At 46.2% G+C, this 14,954-nt stretch overlaps 2 protein-coding genes across 3 annotated transcripts in view; one reads left to right on the forward strand and one right to left on the reverse strand.

The window, feature by feature from the left end:
• The window catches only part of LOC147453887 (uncharacterized), a 59,671-nt gene that overhangs the window by 32,474 nt on the left and 12,243 nt on the right, over positions 1–14,954 (reverse strand). The window contains exon 9 of one of the 2 annotated variants that reach the window (XM_086515952.1): positions 3,151–3,336. The exons of the other annotated variant lie outside the window; for it this stretch is intronic. Within the exon in view, the coding sequence (XP_086372078.1) occupies positions 3,151–3,336 (186 nt within the window). The remainder of the gene's footprint in view (positions 1–3,150; positions 3,337–14,954) is intronic. 2 annotated transcript variants of the gene reach the window in all.
• Positions 4,240–5,127, forward strand: LOC147453888 (uncharacterized). The gene is made up of 2 exons (XM_086516905.1): positions 4,240–4,935; positions 5,047–5,127. Exons 1-2 carry the CDS (start codon positions 4,240–4,242, stop codon positions 5,125–5,127), a joined length of 777 nt encoding a protein of 258 aa, XP_086373031.1.

Raw genomic sequence — 14,954 nt, forward strand, 5'->3', positions numbered from 1 at the left:
GCAACCGTTGACAAACGTGTCTCGCAACCTTAACATCCCCCGAGTGCAATGCATCTAATGTTTACCATAGTCCTCAATTACACTTTGCACCCGAATAGCAAAGCGATACCAGGCAACATCAAGATCAAGATGCATTTGGGCAAGCAATGGGAGAATAAGTTCAAAAATCATATCTCAAAACGCCATGATTAAGATAAGCATTGTTTATATGCAGTAGACGTTTCCAAGAAAGAGGTCGATCACAAAGGGATTGCCCAAAGTACAAAGTCAACAAAATAGAGTGATGATTTGATAGGTGCAAGGTGTAATCAATCTTCATGTTGCATATAAAATTACTATTGTAAATTAAGCACGTTCCAACAATCCAAACGTACGCGATAGGAGGAAGGAGCAACATGCTAAAAAGAATGCAGATACCGCCATAAATCAATCATTTATGCTGAAGCCAAAAGATGATCCCATCCTTGCCTCTCGCAAGCAACATGTGTGAATAGCCTCATACACGCGCGCAGAGGGATTGATGAATTAAGATCAATCGAAATCTACAACGGTTTGCCACCATGATGAAAGACAATGCATGGAGTCATGTATGTGCTATAGGCTATAGCTAACATCTCTTTATAATATATTATCTAGTTTGTCTATATATTTTATTATATTCTCGTTTCGTGTTTCCTCATTTCCTCTCGAGCCCTGAATTCCATTTCTCCTACTTCAAGTCAATTCCGTTTTCTTGTTTTCTAAACTCCTGGCAACTATGTGGAAGATGTACTACACCCTTTAGACAATATCAATATCTACACACTTGGCATCCATTTGGTGCCCGGCCCCGAGGCACAGGTAAGTATGCTCTAGCAAGTCTAACGCAGTCTAACAAGGCGATTGCTCTAGCACGACACATACAAGACGGTCTAAAGACCATTTCACTCCTCTCAAGAGCCCTCTACAATACTACCATAGAAAGCATCAACCCTGCTTCGCACCAAGGCAGTCTAAAGACCATTTCACTCCTCTCAAGAGCCCTCTAAAGTACTACCACAAAAAGCATCAACCCTACTCCGCACTAAGGCAGTTTAAAGACCCTTTCACTCCTCTCAAGAGCCCTCTACAGTACTACCATAGAAAGCATCAACCCTGCTCCGCACTAAGGAGCACCCACATTAGAAACCACGACATAGTTTTCCTACTACTCTCCACGTGTGAGCTACAACACAAAGGCATCAAGACCCATAAGAGCTCCTCTACCTCTTACAGCTATAGTAAACTATCTGACATACACATGCACACACATTCCAAGCTAACAAGGACTTGTGGCTTGTTACACCTTTGTTCATTGCACATGAACAGATTGTTACCTATGGCTTGCCATTAAGCTGTGTGGTTCTAAAGTTGACAGCTTTTATAACGCAATGGGCTTGAAAGCTAATTTGATAAACCTATATATAACTATTATCAAAATGCTTGGCTCTAATCAATGTTCCAAAAATCTCACTCTTGGTTGAGCAAGATAGAATTGTTTGGATTGAACTCGCCTCCACTTTCATCATAATAAGTCAAGCTTTGAGTAATGATCTTTTCCAGAGCTATAAACACAATAGTCATCAATAGGACACTTCACAAACTTGTCAAGAGAGAAAGAGAACACCTTATTGACCCGCTTATGATACCAAGCAAGGCCATTTATGAAACCAAAAGGAAGCCTATGACAACAAAAGCATCCGCATGATGTGATAAGGGTGTTCTTGTTCTGATCCGGTTGAATTAAAGCTTAAAATATCAAACAAACCATCACATACATTAAATCTTTCATAAGCTGCAACTGGATCTCATAAGAAAGGAAGAGGGTATGAATTCCTCTTAATGTCCATTTAGAGGCTTATGATCAACACGAAATTCTCCAATTTCCATCTTTCTTGGTGCACTCAAGGAAGATGGAAATATGGAAATTCGTAGTGCTCACAAGATAGATGAAGCGAGCTTTAAGACAGTTGTCTACTTCCTCCTCTAAGGCATTTAATTGCACCTCCCCATCCTTCTTAACTTTTGGCAAACAGGCTAAGCTCCTTTAACTAGAATTTTGATCTCTTCTCCCTTGAAGCCTCTTTTCTCAATAAATCTTACGATAATAGTACACTTACATACTCTTTGGCACTAAAATGCTTTCATCATTTTGGAGTAATCAGCACTTCACTTCATGGGCAAACTACTAGTGCTAAGCATCAAAAGAGAGACTCCAATGCCTAAGGGGGGGAGGTTATTGAGTATAGATATGGTTGGAACATGCAAAAGTCTTCTTATTCACCTTTCCTCCTCTTCTTTCTATTCCACATCTACAAGAGCTTGCAAACACGTCACCACCCTCAGCAATGGCAACATAAACATTCTGACATTCAAACACTTGAAGACATCTATCTCCACTTAGTTAAAACCATGATGGGAAATTCCTCAGCTCCTTCTTGTCACTTTGATTTGGGTGAGCCCTTGGTGAGTCAAATATAGTATTTGTATCATACTCCATTTCTCCCAACGTTTGGCAGACTATGGTATTTTTACCGATACGAGTCTGGAAAACTGTGTTGCCTCCTTGTATAATCACCCATCACTACTCAAAAATTACTTGCATTCAGCAGATCATCCATTCAAGTTGAGGAATTATTATAGACTAAATTGGCAATCTCTCCAACATGCACCGAGTGTATTCTAGGGTAATAGTGTAGTTATTACATTGTATCCACAATTGGGCCATCGATCCTTGATCGGCTCCTAAAACTCAAAATATTCTGTATTTGATGTAATTTTGGGCCAACAATCTTGTGCTCTCTAGGTGGCACTTGCAAACTAAGATGACTTCCTTTTCCCACCCCTTTTTCTTTTTTCTCATCTGTAATCATGTTTCCCACCCTTTCCCATGTTAGTATGCAATTCATGTACCCATCACACACTTTTTTATTCTCGCGCTAGTCGCTTCTGTGTTTTCACCACCTCTATATATATTTGTCTCATAAGCCAGTTTTCACAGGCCTTCAGAAGAAGCTAAAATAATGCTTGTATGTGTATGTGCACGTGCACATTCACACTTCACTTTAAATGTTCATGTGCATATACATTGTAAGTCCTTGAAAACTATAAAACAGAAAACGAATTACTCGCCTGCTGTTGCTGAAGTAAGCTGTTTGTAAAGGCTAGCTTCCTTATTGACGCCTTCAGATCATTCTCAAATGAAACCTCATCCTTATCAGATTGTAGCCTTTGACTATGTACAGACACTACACTTTGAACCTTGATCTGAATTTTATGCCACTCGCTTCTCAAGTGGCTTAACTGATCGCATGCCTCCTACGCAGATACAAAACAGTTGATTATAAACACAATTTATACGTCTTTCTATAGCACTATGAAGTCATGCACAAGATAAATTCCACCTATCTCCACTACTAAGTTGCAAAAACACCCACAGCCTCTCTTAATGAGAAAATCTTGTATTCTTTTTGTGCACCATCGCATAAGGTGCTCTCTCTCTCTCTCTCTCTCTCTCTCTCTCTCTCTCTCAGAAAAAGGCGGACGAGGCTGAAAAATGGATCGAGGTCGCCAAGAAAGGGAAAGGTCAAGAAACTCCTTGTACACCGACGCTTATTAACATGACTCTCGAGGAGGAACAAAGAAGGCGGATGCGAGCACTGCATGTGAGAGTGACCGGTCTCAAGGACATAAACAACGTGGAGAAAGAGGTCAAAAGCCTTACATCCATGATGGGGATGGAAAAGCCTTTGCACACAAAGGCATGGAGGGTAGGTAAGAAAAGTGATGGCCCAGGAGAGTCTTCAAAGGGGAGAGCTCTCATACTACGCTTCCCCTCGTCGGAAGAGAAGAAGGAATTCTTGAGGAAGAGGCCTACTCTCAAAAAGACAGGTATTTTCCTCGGTGATGACCTGACCCTCTCACAGCTCGCACATATGAGAGAGGTAATGCCAGAGATTACAGCGGCAAGGGAGACGGGAAAGATAGCCTTATACAGAGATGGACGGGTGGTGATTTTAGAGCGGCGTACTGCATGACGGTGTGAGACCTATGGGCATAGTAACAGGGGACGCCCTTTTTCGGGCTTCCCGTCCCCACTTTTCCGTCCCCACTTGCCGTCCCGCTCTCTTTTTTACACTAAAAATCCATTTCAGCCCCGTCCCCCGTTCCCCCGTCCCGGAATGCGTCCCTTGTGACTATGCCTATGGGACCACACTGAAGATGGCTACATGGAACTGTAATGGGTCTATGAGGTTGGACGTGGGTGCATTTGAGGAGAGTTTCAAAGACAAGGGTATTGTGTTCTTCTCAGAGACTCATCAGGCCCCTGGACAGGTAATGCCACATGTGGTGGGATACAGATGGGAAACAGCTCACAGGACAAATGCGAGATCTGAGCACGGGACTAGAGGTTCAGGAGGAGTAGCAGTGCTATTCAGAGAGGAACTACAACCATTACTGCATATTGTACGAAGAGATGATCATGCTAGATATATGTGGGTGAGACTGAGACCTGACACAAGTCGATTCCTATATATTGCCATATGTTACTTTCCTCCCAGTACATCAATGTATGCCGCATCCAGAGGGCAATCACCTTTCTCTATCCTAGATGATGACATTTGGGAGTTTTCAAGGGATGGTGATATCATTCTCCTAGGGGACTTCAATGCCCGAAAGGGCAACTCGCAGACAGTCTTCTACGACACCTCAGATGAGGTGCTTCGAGAGCTGGATGTGGGTGAGTTGGGGCTTGACAGATGCTCAGATGACAGAGAGCAAACGGAGTATGGGAGATACCTCATGGAAATGACGACTACACATGGATTAGCCATACTTAATGGCTTACAGCGATTTCCTGGAGCAGCCGGTTTCACATGCTTTCCACATAGACATGGGGCCAGTACAGTGGATTATGTTATGACACAACCGAGCTTTATCCCCTGCATTCAGGATTTCACAGTGGCAGCCAGGCCAGTGGGCATAGCAGTAGATCATGCTCTATTGACACTGTCCGTTAAATTTCAGTATAGTACAACCCAGACACCAGGAGGCAGGCCACACACCCGCTATACATTTACACGAGAGATTGATTTCGTTTATACATAGGAGATCTGGGACCGTCTATTGGAAGGCACAGCTGGCAAAAATGGTACAGGCCTCTCAGTGGAGGAGTGCACCAATATACTGACTGAGACACTGCATGGGGCTGCATCAGTGGCATATCCACACACTCAGCCGGGTAAGAGACGACATGCTGGGAGCATGCCACAGAATAGTTGGTATGATGAGGAATGCAGAGAGATGAGGGCACAGCTTCAGAGGGATCTTCTGTTAGGAGTCATCACTTACAAATAGTCTCGGATTGCTTTCAAACGCCTTGTGCAACGGAAGAAGCGAGCTTACCTAGCTCAGATGGAGCGAGACTTATATCAGATGTTCTTGAGTAGGGACTCCGGAGAGGCATGGCGACTCTTCCATGAGCACTCTCCTCCCCAGTGATTACTTCACCTGATGTGTGGGGCCAATATGCGACATCATTATATACAGTTCCAGGACAGGAACCCCTTCCAGACCCTACCAAGCCTTGCCCAACTACGAGCACTTTCTTTACGCCTGAGATGGTACGAAGGGCCATCGACAGGATGAGGACCGGGTAGGCATATGATCATGACGGTCTAGTAGCGGAGCACTTTATACATGCCAAGGATATGCTGATGGAAGTTCTCGCAGTGTTGTTCAATCGTGCCATGTGTGAGGGATTACCTGAGACCTGGAGGTTGTCTAATATTGTGCCCATCTTCAAGGCTGGTGACCCTACAGAGCCTGGGAATTACCGCACTATTATGGTTGGACACACATTGGCACGACTGTATGCATCTATTCTGGAGCAACACTTGAGTAGCTGGGCAGAGGGCGAGGGTGTACGAGCAAAGGGTCAGGCCGGCTTCAGGAGGGGTTTCTCCACTCTTGATCATATTCTGACACTCAGGGCCATCATTGAGGAGGGTAGAGCACATGGGAGACGCATCTATTGTAGCTTTGTGGATTTTCACAAAGCATTTGACATGGTACCAAGGGCTCGATTGATGCGCAGACTGCAAGAGATGGGGGTGCCCATAGAGGTAATTTGGGGGATAATGGCTTTGTACAAATCAGTGGTGGGACATGTACGCACTCCAGAAGAGGTATCTGATTTAGTTCACTCTACTATTGGAGTGAAACAAGGTTGCCCATTGTCTCCTACTCTATTCGGTATGTATGTGGATGAGGTGTCTGATTACATTGACAGAAAGGGTGACAGGGGTGCCCAACTGGCAGGGACGTGGATCCCATTGTTGCTTTATGCTGATGATATTGTACTGATATCTGACTCACCAGAAGGTATGCAACGACATCTGGACGCACTACGCAGTTTTGCAGAGGATAGTGGCCTGGGTGTAAACCTAGGTAAAACAAAGGTTATGGTGTTTAACACCACACCGCAATGGGTCAGGAGATCAGTACCTACTTTCAAATATGGTCAGGAGATTGTGGAGTATACAGATGCATACACTTACCTGGGGGTAGTCTTCACGGGGCCGAGTTTTTCTTTGAGAAGAGCAGCAGAGACTAGACTAACTAGAGCCGGTGCGGCTCTGGGAGGAATGGAGAGGATGTGTTCACAAGTTCAGTTCCAGGAACCTAGGACAAAGTTATGGCTCTTTGATACTTTGGTAGCCTCTACTATGTTATATGGGGTGCAGGTTTGGGGACCTTCTATAGGCCAGGATGGGTAGAGGCGTATGGAGAAGCCCCTAGTATCTATGATCTCTCGGCTGATTAGAGCCAAGGTTTCTGTACCGCATGATATCATTCGAGCGGAATTAGCTGCCCCCCCTATGGAGATTGAGGCGCTCACAAGATCAGTCTCCTTTGTACACAGTCTATGGGATACTACCAGAGACAGATATGCCAGGGTGGCTCTAGAGTCCTCCAGACAATTAGCTTTTAATGGGGACACATCATGCTGGTATGCTCAGATGACATCATGGTTTCAGACACATGGTTTCACCATGGATAGGTTGCCTCCTTTTCAATACTCTCTTCAGGCACCCTTGAGGTCTCTGACACGGGTAGAGATTAATAGACTCATCCGTCAGGATTTGATCCAGCTGGACACGAGAAGGACATGGATAGAGCCGTTACAAGAGTTGGGCACAAAGATGGCTTTCTATAGAGAGCATCTTCTCCACCTCACGGGGGATGGGTTTGTGATTCGACCTAGCTATATGGACACGCATCTTTCGCATGGTTTGCGTTGTGCCATTGGCCAGATACGCACATCCTCACATCAGCTCGAGATTGAGATTGGCAGATTCAGAGGGACACCGGCAAATAACAGAATATGCCCCTTATGCCATCTAGAGCCAGAGACAGAAGTACATTACATATGTCATTGCACAGTATACTATGAGATACGAGGTCGTTTTCATTGTCTATTCAGAGAAGGTTTTGGGCCTCTATCTAGGGTCATGAGTTACGAGGATCAAAGATGTCTTGGGCTTTATCTACTTGATTTACACAAGCATAGAGGAACCTTACTGAGGAGAGGTGAAGAGAGACATCCCCAGAGACAGATCACAGATTTCTTTACACTAGATACTGTACACCCAGAAGAACAGACAGAGAAGCAACCAGCGAGGGTGGAGAGGTCTACCCGCACTACTGGCATTCTCATAGATCGAGCATTGGAGCTAGGGAGATCTAGACGACCCCGAGGGAGGAGAGGAGCTACACAATTTCGAAGGAGGCTACGGCAAAGGATTCAAGCCATACTCTTTCGTCGTCCAGAGTGCAGATGAAGATGGATCTCTACTCCCCTCCCATATTGTCTTCACATTGTACTGCTTAGTTTAGGACCCCGCAATATTTATATTTTGTTATCCTAGTTTAATTTATTTTGTTAATCTGACTTTGTATCAGATACACCGCATTGTAACTTTCTGGTCTCATAGGTCACTTTGGCCTTTTGAAGACGTTAATATATCATTTCATTTCATCTCTCTCTCTCTCTCTCTCTCTCTCTCTCTCTCTCTCTCTCTCTCTCTCTCTCTCTCTCTCTCTCTCTCTCTCTCTCTCTCTCTCTCTCTCTCTCTCTCTCTCTCTCTCTCTCAGCCATCATTGAGGAGGGTAGATCGCGTGGGAGACGGATCTATTGTAGCTTTGTGGATTTCCGCAAAGCATTTGACACAGTGCCCAAAGCTAGATTGATGCGCAGATTACAGCAGATGGGAGTACCCACAGAGCTCATTTGGGGGGTCATGGCATTATACAAGTCAGTAGTGGGGCATGTACGCACCCCAGAGGGTCTATCCACATTGGTTTACTCCACTATTGGGGTGAAGCAGGGCTGCCCGCTCTCTCCTACTCTATTTGGTATGTATGTGGATGAGGTTTCTAACTACATTGAGAGAGATGGTGATAGAGGTGCACAGCTGGCAAGGACATGGATTCCACTATTGTTATATGCTGATGATATTGTGTTGATCTCCAACTCTCTGGAGGGGATGCAGCGTCACTTGGATGCTTTGCATAGGTTTGCCCAGGAAAGTGGTTTGTCCGTCAACCTTGGTAAAACCAAGGTCATGGTATTTAATACCACCCCACAGTGGATCAGGAGGTCAACGCCCGCATTCACATACGGCCAAGAGAAGGTGGAGTATACAGATGCTTACACTTACCTTGGAGTGGTTTTTAGTGGGCCAGCATTTTCATTGAGGAGGCCAGCAGAGACTAGATTGACCAGAGCCCATGGAGCATTGGGCAAATTGGAAAGGATGTGTTCACAGGTTCAGTTTCAGGAGCCTCGGACGAAGCTTTGGCTCTTTGACACTTTGGTGGCTTTTGCATTGCTTTATGGAGCTGCGATTTGGGGACCCTCGCTGGATCATCACGGAAGGACAGGCTGCAGTGATGGATGGGGGGACATGGAGAAGGCTCTGGTCTCTATGATCTCGCGGCTCATTAGAGCCAAGGCTTCAGTACCATGTGCTATTGTACGAGCAGAGCTGGCTGCCCCCCCACTAGTGGTTGAGGCGCTCACCAGATCTGTCTTCTTCATACACCGCATGTGGGAACTTCCCAGAGACAGATATGCACGCCTTGCACTTGAGTCCTCTCTACAGTTAGCCATGCAGGGAGATACAGCATGTTGGTATGGGGAGATGACATCATGGTTTCAGGCGCATGGGTTCAACATAGACAGATTGCCTCCTTCCAATACTCACTGATTGCGCCCTCTCTGACTCTTACATAGTCCAAGATCACCAGGCTTATTCGCCAGGACTTGACTCAGCTAGACACCAAGAGGACATGGATACAACCAGTACAGGAGCTGGGCACGAAGATGGCTTTCTACAAAAAGCATCTCCTCCAGCTTACGGAGGATGGTTTTGTGACGAGGCCCAGATACATGGACACCCACTTGTCTCATGGGATACGATGTGCTATTGGCCAGATACGCACATCTTCACACTAGCTGCGGATCGAGACTGGGGAATATAGCAGAGTACCAACAAAGACCAGGACATGCTCCCTGTGTGACATCGAGCCGGAGACAGAGTTGCACTACACATGCCACTGCCCCGTCTACTACGAGATATGAGGCCGCTTCCATTGCTTGTTCAGAGAGGGCTTTGGACCATTCTCTAGAGTCATGCGGTACGAGGATCAGAAATGCATGGGTTTGTTTTTGCTCGAGCTGCGCAGACACAGAGAGAGCCTGATGAGAGGAAAGACTAGCCAGTCTCAGAGACAGATCACAGACTTCTTTAGAGCTACCACTAGACACCCCGAGGAGTTACTACCACAACAGAGCTCGTCGCCTTACACGAGAAGCACACTGATCGACCGAACGACTGAGTTGGGGAGATCCAGACGCCCACGACTATGGAGGACTACATAGCATCGACGGAGGTTCCATCAGAGGATTCGGATCACTTTGGCTCGACATGCACGACACCCGGTCAAACTACTAACCATGGAGGAGATTGAAGAGATCTGCCGACGAACCTAGCTATCCCAACTAGCTGTTTAGCTGCTTAGTTCACACCTAGGAGTTTAGGATTCCATAGTATTTTATTTTGTCATTTTGTCATTCTGTCATCTTGTTACTTGTTACTCTGACTTTGTATCAGATCCACCACATTGTAACTTTCTGGTCCCATAGGTCACTTTGGCCTTTTGAAGACGTTAATAGAACATTTCATTTCATTTCATCTCTCTCTCTCTCTCTCTCTCTCTCTCTCTCTCTCTCTCTCTCTCTCTCTCTCTCTCTCTCTCTCTCTCTCTCTCTCTCTCTCTCTCTCTCTCTCTCTCTCTCTCTCTCTCTCTCTCTCAGAGCTGGACACAAGGAGGACATGGATAGAGCCGATACAGGAGTTGGGCACAAAGAAGGCTTTCTATAGAGAGCATTTTCTCCACCTCACAAGGGATGGGTTTGTGATTCGACCTAGTTATATGGACAAGCATCTTTCTCATGGTGTCCGATGTGTCATTGGCCAGATACGCACGTCCTCACATCAGCTCGAGATTGAGACTGGCAGATTCAGAGGGACACCAGCAGATAGCAGGATATGCCGCTTATGCCTTCTAGAGCCAGAGACAGAGGTACATTACATATGTCATTGCACAGTGTACTATGAGATACGAGGCCGTTTTCATTGTATATTCAGAGAAGGTTTCGGGCCACTATCTGAGGATCAGAGATGTCTTGGGCTTTATCTACTTGAGCTACACAGGCATAGAGAAACTTTACTAAGGAGAGCTGAAGAGAGACAACCCCAGAGACAGATCACAGATTTCTTTACACTAGATATTGAACACCCAAAAGAACAGACAGAGGAGCAACCAACAGTGGAGAGGTCTACCCGCACTACTGGCATTCTCATAGACCGTGCATTTGAGCTAGGGAGATCTAGACGACCCCGATGGAGAAGAGGAGCTACACAGTTTCGAAGGAGGCTACAGCAAAGGATTCGAGCCATACTTTTTCCTCGTCCAGAGTGCAGATGAAGATGGATCTCTATGCAGATAGATCTCTACTTCCCTCCCAAATTGTCTACACATTGTATAGCTCAGTTCACACGTTTCACGCCTCTCGCCTTCCACACCTATCCGCTTAGTTTAGGATTCCGCAATATTTATATTTTGTTATCCCTAGTCTAGTTTAATTTATTTTGTTAATCTGACTTGATATCAGATACACCGCATTGTAACTTCCTGGTCTCATAGGTCACTTTGGCCTTTTGAAGACGTTAATATAACATTTCATCTCTCTCTCTCTCTCTCTCTCTCTCTCTCTCTCTCTCTCTCTCTCTCTCTCTCTCTCTCTCTCTCTCTCTCTCTCTCTCTCTCTCTCTCTCTCTCTCTCTCTCTCTCTCTCTCTCTCTCTCAGGATGACGTATCTGCTTGCGGAAGGACGGTAAGCGAGGGCGAGCAACTGGACGAGGGCGAGGACGAGCAGCCTGAGGCGAGGGCGAGCAGCTCGACGAGGGCGAGGGCTAGCAGCCTGAGGCGAGCAGCTGGACGAGGGCGAGCAGCCTGAGGCGAGCAGCTTGACCAGGGCGAGCAGACTGAGGAGGGTGAGCATTTTGTGGCGAGCAGGCTGACGAGGACGAGATGTCTGAGGGGAGGAGACTGAGGTGAAGGCGAGCAGGCTGAGTCAAACCCTCTCGCGCTGCCTTGCTGGACGAAGGACGAGCTCGTCGAGCTCTCTCTCTGTTGGACGAGGGACGAGAGCGAGCTGCTGGTCGAAGGCGGGGCGAGCTGCTGGACCTGGTCGAGGGCGAGCAAGTGGACCTGGTCGAGTTGCTGGTCTTGTGTCAAGGGGGCGAGCAGCTTGCCAAGGGCGAGGACGAGGGCCCTAACCTCTGAAGGACGAGGGCGAGCTGTGCCAAGTGCGAGAGCTAGCTGCCTACCAAGGAAGAGGGCTAGAAGAGCCAAGGGAGACCAGACGAGACCAGTGCCAGGGCGAGGACGAGAGTAGTCAAGTCAGCCAGGACGAGGGCTAGGACTTGGTGACGAGGGCAAGGCCAACCAGGGCGGAGGCCAGACCTCAGCTGGTGAGGGCCTTGACTCAGTGCTCTCTTTATTCTTCTCTCTCGGATGGACCAACCAGTCGAGGATGGTGATGCAAGTGGCTTCACCACGCCACAAAAAATGAAAGCGACATTCAAGCGGAGGAACAGAGATAGCATACTCTCGCCAAGCTCATTGCGGGCAGGGAAAACCGTCAGAATCCAAGATGATTTAATGATGGAGAGGGTTCAAGTGATGATTAAATCTGAGCTCAACTTTATCAGAGATGACATCAGGAAAGAGATGTACGCAAACGCAGAGAGTTATAAGAATTCTATGTATGCAGATATGAGGAAAGAATTCGATAAAGCGATGCTTGGTAGGCATGATGAGATGTATCTATCTGTGAAAGGGGAGATGCAGGCTCTAATGCGGGCAGAAGTGAATGTAATGGAATGTATTATGCAAAAAAAGTTGGATGAGGCAATTGCAAGCTTTGAATCTTGGAAAACCAATGTGGAAAAGTGCATGAAGGAAAAAGATGCAGTGATTGAAGAGCTTAAAGGGGAACTTGCAGCGTGCAAAATTATGCCCAAAACGGAAGGGGGAAATCAGCCCTCGATGTTAAAGGAGCTCGAAGATATTAAGGAGCAGGTGAAAACTCTGCGCGAAGGGGAAGAACTAAACTCGAAAGAGACTTCCTGATGGGCGGAGCGCCTTTCTAAAACACAGGATAAAGTTGACGAAGCAAAAAAATGGATTGAAGGTGCAAAGAAAGGAAAGGCCCGGATGCCAGAAGCCGCACAGACTTCTACCATCATCAATATGACCATTGAGGAGGAACAGAAGAGGAGGACTAGAGCCCTCCATGTGCGTATTACTGGTATCAAAGACACCGAAAATGTAGAAGACGAAGTGAAGGAACTCTTGCAGCGCATGGGCATCCCGAAACCTATGCACACAGGTGCTTGGAGAGTAGGAAAGAAGGGAGTGGATGAGAAGGGAAACGTCAAAGAGAAAGCACTTATTTTGCGTTTCCCGACTTTGGAAACAAGGAAGGAATTCCTGAAGAAGAGACCAGCACTTAAGAAAATTGGAATATTTATGGGGGATGACCTTACTTTAGCACAAATAACACATATGCAAGAGTTGATGCCAGAGATCAAGGCAACAAGGGAGAAGGGAAAAATTGCCTTCTACAGAGGAGGGAAAGTAGTGGTTTTGGAAAAACGCACAGCATGACGGTGCGAGACATATGGGACCACACTCCGGATGGCGGCATGGAATTGTAATGGATCATATAGGCTGGATGTGGGTGCCTTTGAAGATAGCTTCAGAGATAGAGACATTGTCTTTTACTCGAAGACACATCAAAAATCTGGACAGTTGATGTCAAGTGTGACTGGCTATTTATGGGAGACCGCTTGTCGGCCAGACGCTAGATCCCAGCATGGAAGTCGAGGTTCAGGAGGGGTAGCAGTCTTATTCAAGGAAGAGTTGCAGCCGCTATTACAGATTGTCCGGAGAGATGACCAGGCAAGATACATGTGGGTGAGACTGAGAGCTGAGACAGGCAGATTCTTATACATTGCTATATGTTACTTTCCCCCTAGCACATCAGTCTATACCTCACCTAGAGGGCAATCCCCTTTCTCTATACTTGATAATGACATATGGGAGTTCTCTAGAGATGGAGATATCATTCTCTTGGGAGACTTTAATGCCAGGACGGCCAACTCCCAAACGGTATTTTATGATACCTCGGAGGAGATGCTTAGAGAGATGGATATATCGAAGATGGGACTTGACAAACACTCATAGGATAAAGAGCACACAGAGTATGGGAGATATCTCATGGAGATGACAACTACGCATGGTCTGGCCATACTTAATGGTCTAGAGATTTTTCCTTCGTCTGGGGGATTCACATGCTTTCCACACAGACATGGGGCCAGTACAGTGGACTATGTCATGACTTCACCGAGCTTCATCTCTCATATTCAAGATCTCAGTGTGGGCCCTAGGCCTGTTGGAGTAGCAGTGGACCATGCTCTCCTTGGTTACCACAACAGTGAGTGTTTGATGGGCGAATGTAAGAAATGAGGTGTGAAAAAGCTGGAAACATGCTGCTTAGAGACACAAAGCCCAGGTAATAATATCTTGGTAAAATCGTTTGCATATGTGGAGGCAACAGGTAAGCACGGAGACAAAAAAAAGAGAAAATTTCTTGTGACTAAAGAAATGTAATGCTGGGAGTTTCTTCAAGTCTTATAGACCAAGCTGAAGGTTTTTATCAAACATAATCATATCGCTCGATGGCAAGCAAAACAATTCAAGGATTGTATTCTTAGATTTCTTGACGATGTGGTTGTAGACTTTGCAAAAAACTATGCATTCAAGGAGCAAAATGAGATTCAATCCATGCATTGGCACTCAAGTCAAAGTAACCAGTTTTGTGCACATAACATACTACCGCAAGGAAGGGGAAGTAGTCAAGACAATCCACTTCTTCATATCAGATGACAAAGTGCATGACACATTGTTTGTCCAACTTTATTTTATGTTGCATTGTGGCTGGTTACAGAGAGAAGAGTCACTCCAAAACGTCACTAGGTCTGGTCAGATGGTGCTGCCTCACAGTTTAAGGCTGCTAGGCCTTTCTATTTTGTTGCAAGGTATGTTGGACTGACAGGAATGGAGATGAGCTGGTTCTTCTTTGGATCAAGACAATCGGTGTTTGAGAAGGCTTTTCTCTTACCCGAGCTCGACTCTTCCCTACGGGCGCACCCCTTGGTGGCTTTGCGATCATACTTTTCCCACCTCACGTCGATTGACCGGCCGCTAAGTGCACTGTCCGCTCTCAATGAGTGAAAAGA

This window comes from Adiantum capillus-veneris, chromosome 7 (assembly GCF_014529385.1).
Source record: "Adiantum capillus-veneris isolate H3 chromosome 7, ASM1452938v2, whole genome shotgun sequence".
In the NCBI taxonomy this organism is placed as follows: Eukaryota; Viridiplantae; Streptophyta; class Polypodiopsida; order Polypodiales; family Pteridaceae; genus Adiantum; species Adiantum capillus-veneris.